At 48.6% G+C, this 9660-nt stretch overlaps 1 protein-coding gene across 3 annotated transcripts; it reads left to right on the top strand.

Moving 5' to 3' along the window:
* Nucleotides 1-7407, top strand: rabgef1 (RAB guanine nucleotide exchange factor (GEF) 1). Of its 3 annotated transcripts, XM_081615420.1 has the most exons (8): nucleotides 1-179; nucleotides 250-452; nucleotides 1018-1184; nucleotides 2100-2181; nucleotides 2288-2420; nucleotides 2695-2786; nucleotides 3021-3277; nucleotides 6407-7407. In XM_081615420.1, the coding sequence occupies exons 1-8, from the start codon at nucleotides 1-3 to the stop codon at nucleotides 6812-6814; spliced, it is 1521 nt and encodes a 506-aa protein (XP_081471546.1). In that variant the 3' UTR covers nucleotides 6815-7407. The 3 variants fall into 3 exon arrangements, with proteins under 3 accessions (XP_081471546.1, XP_081471547.1, XP_081471548.1); XM_081615421.1 differs by lacking the exons at nucleotides 1-179; nucleotides 250-452 and adding an exon at nucleotides 777-795; XM_081615422.1 differs by lacking the exons at nucleotides 1-179; nucleotides 250-452; nucleotides 1018-1184 and having other exon boundaries at nucleotides 2098-2203.
* The last annotated feature ends 2253 nt before the right edge of the window (nucleotides 7408-9660 follow it).

A 9660-nucleotide genomic window follows, 5' to 3' on the forward strand; every position in this document is an offset into this window, starting at 1 on the left:
ATGAGTCAGCGGACGGAACGGCGGGGCATCCACGTCGACCAGTCGGACCTGCTGTGCAAGAAAGGATGCGGTTACTATGGCAACGCCGCATGGCAGGGCCTGTGCTCCAAGTGCTGGCGGGAGGAGTACCAGCGGGTCCGGCAGAAGCAGATCCAGGACGACTGGGCCTTGGCGGAAAAGTAAGAGCAGCCGCCGAACATGGCCGCCGTTTGAGCTCAGTGCGCCCGGCTCAACGTTTCCCCACCGCAGGTTGCAGAGAGAGGAGGAGGAGGCGGCGTACGCCAGCAGCCACGCGGCGCGCGGCCCGGCCGCCGCAGGCCACGCCGCCGCAGGCCACGCCGCGCTCGCCCCGTTCTCAAAGTTTGAGGAGAAGAAAACCAACGAGAAAACGCGCAAAGTGACAACGGTGAAGAAGTTCTTCAGCCCTTCGTCTCGAACCGCCGCTAAGAAAGGTGCTGCTCGCTTCGTCCCGCTTCGCCTGTCTGCGTCTGAACTCTGCTGCTGATTGGATTATTGGATCCATTGGATTATTTTCACAGCGTGACACAAAGGGGGCAATAAATCTATTTTGCCAACTGATCACAGTTTAGGTGATAAATTGGTTTAGAAATATTTTATTTCTGGAAAATCTGGATTTATTTTCCACCATGAACTCTTTGGGTTGCTGTAGTTCAGGGTGACGTCATCACCCAGGCCGGCCATCTTGTTTGATAACTGTGTTTTACGGCCTAGCGTGCCGCAATAAGCAATTAATCAATGATCAATGAAAGTTAGCGGAATCATTTCCATCTGATGGTGAATATTTTTTGCTTACAGATTCAAAATTCTTTTCATTTCTGGTACGGTTGTGTTTGTTTTTATTTCTGTTCTACAGTTAATCTAAATTAGTTGATAATTTTAGTAATTGATTTATTACGATTAATCGCAACTAATGTTATTAATCGTTTCAGCCATTTACAGGAAACTCTGAAGGAGAGAAAGTGAATGATAATGAATCTCTGGTGTTTTTCTGATCAGAGCCTCCGGAGGGAAAGTCAGCGTCTCCGTCCGTCAGCCGCCGCGCCAGCTTCGACGCCGACCAGGTGTCCAAAGACTTCGTGGAGTTTTTGAAGAACCTTCACAAACCCGGCAGAGAGATCCACAAGCAGTGCCGGGCCTTCCTGGTCAGCATGTCCAGCAAGAAGGTGAGGACAGACCACTGGGCCGCCAACCGACCAACTAATCAGCCCAGATTTCACACAGATGGATGTTTGAACGTCGTTATTTCTGGTTATTATTATTTCACTGGCAGTTAAATAACACATCACATTATTATAATGGCTAAAAATTATTTTTACTAACCAGCTAAGATTACTAAGTTAGTTCACGATTCTTTGAATAATTATTAATCATGAATAATAGTGATCATCACAATTAATAGGTTCAAATCTTATCACATCAATAAAAAACTTTAAAAATAGAAATTAATTTAATGAAAAGTCTGTTTAAGGTTCTTTTAAATGGGCAGTAAGTGACTGTGTGCTTCACGTTAGCCACTAGCTATTAGCGTGACGGTATGTGTGCTTAGCGTTAGCCACTAGCTATTAGCATGACTGTGTGTGCTTAACGTTAGCCGCTAGCCATTAGTGTGACTGTATGAGTCCTTAACATTAGCCGCTAGCTATTAGCGTGACTGTGTTCTTAGCGTTAGCCACTAACTATTAGCGTGACTGTGTGTGCTTAGCGTTAGCCACTAGCTATTAGTGTGACACTGTGTGTTTAGCAATAGCTGCATTAGCATGACTGTGTGTTCAGCATTAGCTGTTAGAAGCTAGTGGCATGAGCCGCTAGCTATTAACGTGACTGTGTTCAGCACTAGCCTGCAGCCATTAGCTGCTAGAGTAAATATGTGTGTTCAGCATCAGCAGTTAGCTGTGAGCATGATTGTAGTTCAGCGTTAGCTGCCAGCTGTTAGCTGCTAGAATGACTGTGTGTGTGTTTAGCACTAGCAGTTAGCTGATAGCTGCATTAGCAGCTTGCTATTAGTGTGGTTGTAGTTCAGTGTTAGCTGTTAGCGGCTAGCTGCGTTAGCCACTAGCCGCTCTGTTTGCTCTGGACAGGACCTGGGAGCAGATGAGCTGTCGGAGTGCGTTCAGGATTTCTACCAGAGTTTGGCCGATCGCCTCATGAGCCACTTTAAAGGTTAGCGCAGCAACGCTACCTGGTAACTATTTTAGATGAATGAATCAGCGTGACCTGAGCCAGCCACCAGGTGGCAGCAGCAGCGTCTCACTGGGTCACTCATCAGGGTCGTCAGAGTCGGTGGATCAGGTGATGGACCAGGTGGAGAAATACATCATGACCCGCCTGTACAAGAGCGTCTTCTGCCCAGAAACCACGGACGACGAGAAGAAGGACCTGGCAACCCAAGACCGGATCAGGTCAGCTCTGCATCACTCTCAGCATCACCTTCATCAGTTCCTGTGTAACTCGTGTTTGTCTCAGGAAACTCCGTCTGAAAGTTTCTGTCTGCATTTTGTTACCCAGCAGAGTTTAAAGCTCAGGTCCGTGTTTCCACATGAGAACAGCTGCACACTGCATGTCAGCGTCCCCGGAGTGGCGCTTCACCCCAGGGGACGCAGTGTGCTGAGCCTTGTTATCCCTCAGGGGGCGCTGAGCCGTTAGCCTGACTCGGTTAGCCTCGTGTGTCTGCAGGGCGCTGCACTGGGTCACCGTCCAGATGCTGTGTGTGTCCATGGAGGAAGAAACGGCCGAAGTGTCAGAGAACGTGGTCGGAGCCATAACAGGTGAGAAACGACGATTCCATCAGTCAGCTAAATCATTATGATTATTTCTAAAACTTTACGGCTCGTTTTCCAGATATTACGGTTTACATTCCTAAACGTTCCCTCTCTGTTCCAGTTTAATGCGATGGGATTGTTTGTTGAATGGCTGTAAATCATAATGATCAGTTTTAATAAGCGGTAACCATGGCAACAGCGCTGCGACTGAAGGCAGGGAAACCTGTGGTCTGGTTGCAGACATCATCGAGATGGACTCGAAGCGCGTTCCGCGGGACAAGCTGGCCTGCATCACTCGCTGCAGCAAACACATCTTCAGCGCCATCAGGATCACCAAGAACGAGCCGGCGTCCGCCGACGACTTCCTGCCGGCGCTCATCTACATCGTGCTGAAGGCCAACCCGCCGCGGCTGCAGTCCAACATCCAGTACATCACCCGCTTCTGCAACCCCAGCCGGCTGATGACCGGAGAGGACGGATACTACTTCACCAACCTGGTCCGCTTCACTCCTCAGTCGCTTATCAAGAGAGAAACCGATTCTGTTCGGTTCAGTGAACTGAGTTCATAAGTTACAGTTCTGATTCACCCAGAACAGGATCCAGTGAAACTGTAAATAAAGTCAAATTAAATTCATGTTTGCTGCTTAGACAGATTTGCTGAGCAGATTTTCTGCCAGTCGGTCAGGAAGCCGCGGCTCGCTCGCTCGCTCGCTCCATCCATCCATCCATCCATCCATCCATCCATCCATCCATCCATCCATCCATCCATCCATCCATCCATCCATCCATCCATCCATCCATCCATCCATCCTTCCATCCATCCATCCATCCATCCATCCATCCATCCATCCATCCATCGATCGTCGGGTCGCGGGGGCAGCAGCCTCAGGAGGCCCAGACTTCCCTCCCCAGCCTCTTCCAGCTCCTCCAGGAACCCCAAGGCGTTTCCAGGCCATAGAGAGACATCGTCCCTCCAGGTGTCCTGGGTCTCCCCTCCTCCTGGTGGGACCTGAACTCCTCACCAGGGAGGCGTCCAGGAGGCATCCTGACCAGATGCCCGAGCCTCAACTGGCTCCTCTCGACGTGGAGGAGCAGCGGCTCTACTCTGAGTCCCTCCCGGATGACCGAGCTTCTCTCTCTAAGGGAGAGCCCAGCCACCCTGCGGAGGAGGAAACCCATTTTGGCCGCTTGTACCCGTGATCTCGTTCTTTCGGTCATGACCCAAAGCTCATGACCATAGATGAGGGTGGGAACGTAGCTCGACCGGTAAATCGAGAGCTTCGCTTTTTGGCTCAGCTCTCTCTTCACCACGACGGACCGGTACAGCGCCCGCTTCACGGCAGACGCTGCCCAATCCGCCTGTCGATCTCCCTTCTTCCCTCATTATGAACAAGATCCCCAGATACTTAAACTCCTCCACCTGAGGCAGGACGACCCCCCTGACCCGGAGAAGGCACTCTACCCTTTTCCGGCTCAAGACCATGGCCTCGGATTTGGAGGCACTGAGCCTCATCCCGGCCGCTTCACACTCGGCTGTGAACCGCTCCATTAGAGCTGCAGATCACGATCTGATGAAGCCAACAGGACCACATCATCCGCAAAAAGCAGAGATGCGATCCTAAGGCCACCAAAACGGATCCCCTCAACACCTCGGCTGGTCAGAGATTCTGTCCATGAAGGTAATGAACAGAATCGGTGACAAAGGGCAGCCTTGGCGGAGTCCAACTCTCACCGGAAACGAGCCCGACTTACTGCCGGCAATGCGGACCAGACTCTGACACCGGTCATACAGGGACCTGACAGCCCGTATCAAAGGGCCCGGTACCCCATACTCCCGGAGTACCCCCCACAGGGCCCCCCGAGGGACACGGTCCAACGCCTTCTCCAAGTCCACAAAACACATGTAGACTGGTTGGGCGAACTCCCAGAACCCTCCAGGACCTGCTGAGGGTGTAGAGCTGGTCCAGTGTTCCACGACCAGAACCAGAACCACACTGCTCTTCCTGAATCCGAGGTTCGACTATCCGACGGACCCTCCTCTCCAGGACCCCTGAATAGACCTTACCAGGGAGGCTTAAGAGTGTGACCCCCCTGTAATTGAAGCACACCCTCCGGTCCCCCTTTTTAAACAGGGGGACCACCACCCCAGTCTGCCAATCCATGGGAGTTAAAGCTCCGTCTCACAGGGGACTCCGCCAGACGTTCCCAGCAGACCCTCGCTACACGTTTGGGCCTGCCAGGTCTGACCGGCTTCCTCCCCCACCACTGGAGCCAACTCGTCACCAGGTAGTGGTCAGTGGACAGCTCCGCACCTCTCTTCACCCGAGTGTCCAAGACATCTACCTCCCTGGTGAGGTGTTCCGGGCTGCAGATCTGATGAAACGATGACAAAATCAAACTGCGGCCTAGGGCGTCCTGGTGCCAAGTGCACATATGGACGCCCTTATGCCTGAACATGGTGTTCGTGATGGACAATCCATGACGAGCACAGAAGTCCAACAACAGAACACCGCTTGGGTTCAGATCGGGGGGGGCCGTTCCTCCCAACCACGCCTCTCCAGGTCTCACTGTCATTGCCCACGTGAGCGTTGAAGTCTCCCAGCAGAACAAGGGAGTCCCCAGGAGGGGCACTCTCCAGTACCCCCTCTAAGGACTCCAAGAAGGGTGGGTAATCTGAACTGCTGTTCGGCCCGTAAGCACAAACAGTCAGAACCCGTCCCCCCACCCGTAGGTGGAGGGAGGCTACCCTCTCGTTCACCGGGGTGAACCCCAACGTACAGGCGCCCAAATGGGGGGCAACAAGTATGCCCACTCCAGCCCGGCGCCTCTCACCGTGGGAAACTCCAGAGTGGAAGTACGTCCAGCCCCTCTCAAGGAGACTGGTTCCAGAACCAGAGCCATGCGTCGAGGTGAGGCCGACTATTTCTAGCCGGAACCTCTCAGCCTCACACACCAGCTCCGGTTCCTTCCCCACCAGAGAGGTGACGTTCCACGTCCCAAGAGCTTCTGCAGCCGAGGATCAGACCGCCAGGTCCCCTCCCTTGGCTGCCGCCCATAGCACAATGCACCCGACACCTTTGGCTCTCGGACAGGTGGTGAGCCCATCGGAAGGGGGACCCACGTCTCCTCTTTGGGCTGAGGCCGGCCGGGCTCCGTGGGTAAAAGTCCGGCCACCAGGCGCTCGCCATCGTGCCCCACCTCCAGGCCTGGCTCCAGAGTGGGGCCCCGGTGACCCGCGTCCGGGCGAGGGAAAACGCAGTCCAAAGTTCTTCTCCATCATAAGGGGTCTTTGGGCTGTGCTTTGTCTGGTCCCTCACCTAGGACCTGTCTGCCTTGGGTGACCCTACCAGGGGCATAAAGCCCCAGACAGCATAGCTCCTAGGATCATTGGGACACTCAAACCCCTCCACCACGATAAGGTGGCAGCCCGAGGAGGAGGTCAGGAAGCCGCGGCTCCGCCATACTTTGCCTACCAAGATGGTGCCCCTTACTTCCTATTCAGACCAGAGGAAACTCTGCATCAGAAGGGTAGTTAGCAATGGTAGCTAGTTATCCCCTCTGCAGCTAGTTAGCGGCTGACGTTAGCTGCGGACGGTTCAGGGCTAACGGCTGTGTCTGTGTTGCAGTGCTGCGCCGTGGCCTTCATCGAGAAGCTGGACGCTCAGTCTCTCAACCTTTCCCCAGACGAGTTTGAGCGCCACATGTCGGGTCACGCCTCGCCCCGACGCAGCGGCTCGGAGGACGGACGGCCCGACGGCGGTCCCAGAGTCAGCGGTGCCGCTGACCCGGTCCTGGCCCGGTTCAGCCACAACCTGCAGCTGCTGTCGGGTCTGAGCGCCCGGCAGGAAGCCGTGACGGCGGCGGCGCTCAGCCTGCAGGCCGACCTCCTGACCTGGACCGACGGCGTCCAGCGGGACGTCCGCCACATCCTGGACAGGTATCCTCTGGACATCAAGGCCTCCAAGGCTTCCGCCATCGACGCCAACAGCGAGAACCTGCCGGCACCCGTCAAGCCCCACATGTTCGTCGGCTAGAGAGGAAACTTTAAACTTGACCTCTGACCTCAGCGCCGAGGAGGCGGATCTGCGACTGGAAGCTAACTCGCATGTGAAAGCAGATCGTCACACAGCTGGCAATCAATCCATTTGATTGATTAATCAAATGGGGGTTTAAAAGATCTCAGCTTTATGAAATCTGTTCTTCTTTCGCCGATAATCTCCTTCTGTAGATCAGTGATGTCATCGCGCCCAGATGACATCACTGATCTGGGGTAAACATTTAGCACTTTGTTAAAGTCCAATAGTGAATCTTTGATTAGTTCAAACATTCATACTGAGTTCAAAGATCTGTGACTGAATCTGTTTCGGTTCATTTCAGAATCACTTTGTCTTAAATCTGATTTTATTTCAGTCTGAACATAAAACGCCTTTAAAACATTCACTCTTATTTACGGTACGTTTCTGTTTTTAACTCGTGTATAGAGGGATTTTAACTGATTTTAACTTTTGTTTGATGATAAATTACACAATTTGCAAATGAGTTTCCTATTTCGTTATTTTTCATTTGTGTGCCACGTTTTCATTGGAAGCAAATAAAATACATTTATTAAAACCCAAAGCTGACAATAGAGCAGATTTCCTGTTGAATTATTGTGAATTGTTTTTGAAATTTCTAAAAATAGAAACAATTTATGCATTTGTGACTTAAGTGTTAAATATGTTTAGTGGGGCAATAAGCTTAAAATGTTCTTTCATGAACTTCATGTCACTAACAGAAACTGTTTAATTGAAATGTTACAATGAAAATGTGTTTAACAGAATAAAATGATTTTTCTTTTTAAAAATGGATAACATTAAAGTGTTGGTATAATATTTCACAAATGGTCAAAACATTTTTGTTTTGGTGAAATAAAAAGATTATTAATGCAAAAACTAAAAACTTTGTCCAAGATTATAATTTCTGCATATTAACTTTGCCTCATAATATCCAACTAAAATGCTGCAGTAAGTTAAAGTTTTTGTTTGTTAAATCAAGTTACATTAAACGATTCACTGTAAAAAGGCAAAAACTGATTTTTCTCCTGCTGCCATCAAAACAATTTTTTCTTTTTAGGTCAATTTTTCTTTTGCGTGTTTGGATAAAAATCCTGTCTGGTTTAGATGCTGGAGGGATTTAACACGTAACCGTGACAACGGTGCGCTCACACGTAACCGTGACAACAGTGCGCTCACACGTAACCGTGACGATCTTATTAGCATCTCAAAAGCTGGAGTTTTCGCTGAACTTTGACCCCACGTCCCGAGGAGCTGAAACAGATTTGATGTTTCTCTTCGCCAGAAGTTTAAAAACTGGTGCAAAAGCAAATGAGGTGGAGTAGCAGGAGCTGTGTTTCCACTGACTATAGCAGCGTCATGATTTTTGATCAAAGTTTTTGCACTAGAACGAGATGTTTTACTTTATTTTCCGGCTGTGATCAGAATTTGCGTATTTCACAAAACTGCAATGGAAACAGTTTGTTCACATCACAAGTCACATGACCAGCAACCGGACGTTACTACTGGTGGAAACTACGAAGGAAAAACCGACAGCAAGCGGGACGAGGAGGATGGTGCTGCTGCTTTTTAATGACTTACTGTGTTAATAATCTTATTTGCATGTAATTTAATAACTTACATGAGTTCTGCGATTACAAAATTGTTCTTTATATCAAAAGGTTTTGCCCACATCTGTAGTGTAAATGCAAAAAGTGTCGTCTAGTTAGTGAGAAATGAGCCGTTAGCATCAGGAGTCATGCAGCAGCTTCAGTCAGAGGCCTCTTCAGAGTCGCTGTAAGACTGACTGCTACCAGAGATCCATCCCACCTACAGCATCACCGCCACAGATATGAGATATTAGAATTAAATGAAACATTTAATTTCCTTTTCAATAAATACAATGTTTTTGAATCTGAATTGAAGAATGCTGACGGTGAATTTATTTTACAGGAATTGCTCAAATAGAATATTGTAAAACAGAAAATGTTTAACAGGTTTAAAAACTGAGATACTGAATTTAAGTTTACTGGCTGCATGCATGTATAATGTTTGAGGCACTCCAGCTTTTACAGCCCAGTCATTTCTAAAGTCCATCTCAAACCCTTGATTCTGTCACCTTTGACCTCTCCTCCGCCATCTTTTATCCTCATCGCACCTGTGGATGTTTGAAGTCCATCAGAGTCTTTTGTTCTCAATTTAAAAAAACTAAAAGCAAAACTCCCTCTTAGATAAGTATGCTTAAGAGCTGTGTCATTGTGTTTACTGTCATCTTCGTTTTATGGATGCAAGTTATTGATTAATGAGTTAATCTAAAGTTGATTGAGCTTATCGATCGATTAATGTTTAACTGACAAGCGGCCATTTTCTTAAAAATTAAAAATTTCTCTTGTATCGAAACGGCCGACTGTCTCTCCATAACACAATGTAAAGGGTTAAAACTACGCACTGACTGAATAAACAGAAAATCGATGTTTTCTCGCGTTATTAGACAACTTAAACATGTATAAATAAACAGCTATTCAGCTTTTGTTGAATAGAAAAATGAAATAATTTAAACTTTCCGTCTTCGCAGCTGCTGGTTGAAAAGTTTCCGCAGTTCGTCTGAATGAGACACGAAGCTTAATGATGAACAGAACCGAATAAAGTTCATTTCCGTCCAGCACCGAACTCTGTTCGGAATGTTTCTCTTTCCGGTTCCGGGACAGTCCGCCACATTATTATTATTATTATTATTATTATTATTATTATTATTATTATTATTATTATTATTATTATTATTATTATTTTCTTCTTCTTCTTCTTCTTCTTCTTCATCTTCTTCTTCTTCTTCTCGTTTTTATTTAGTT

This window comes from Poecilia reticulata, chromosome 14, assembly GCF_904066995.2.
Source record: "Poecilia reticulata chromosome 14, P_reticulata-male-v2, whole genome shotgun sequence".
NCBI lineage: Eukaryota > Metazoa > Chordata > Actinopteri > Cyprinodontiformes > Poeciliidae > Poecilia > Poecilia reticulata.

What these genes read in the sequence shown, in the direction of transcription:
- rabgef1 (XM_081615420.1), top strand. Translation starts at nt 1, where the DNA reads ATGAGTCAGCGGACGGAACGGCGGGGCATCCACGTCGACCAGTCGGAC. An exon ending in TCAGCATGTCCAGCAAGAAG is followed by an intron (nt 1,185 to 2,099) that starts GTGAGGACAGAC and finishes TGCTCTGGACAG; the next exon opens with GACCTGGGAGCAGATGAGCT. An exon ending in CGTGGTCGGAGCCATAACAG is followed by an intron (nt 2,787 to 3,020) that starts GTGAGAAACGAC and finishes GTCTGGTTGCAG; the next exon opens with ACATCATCGAGATGGACTCG.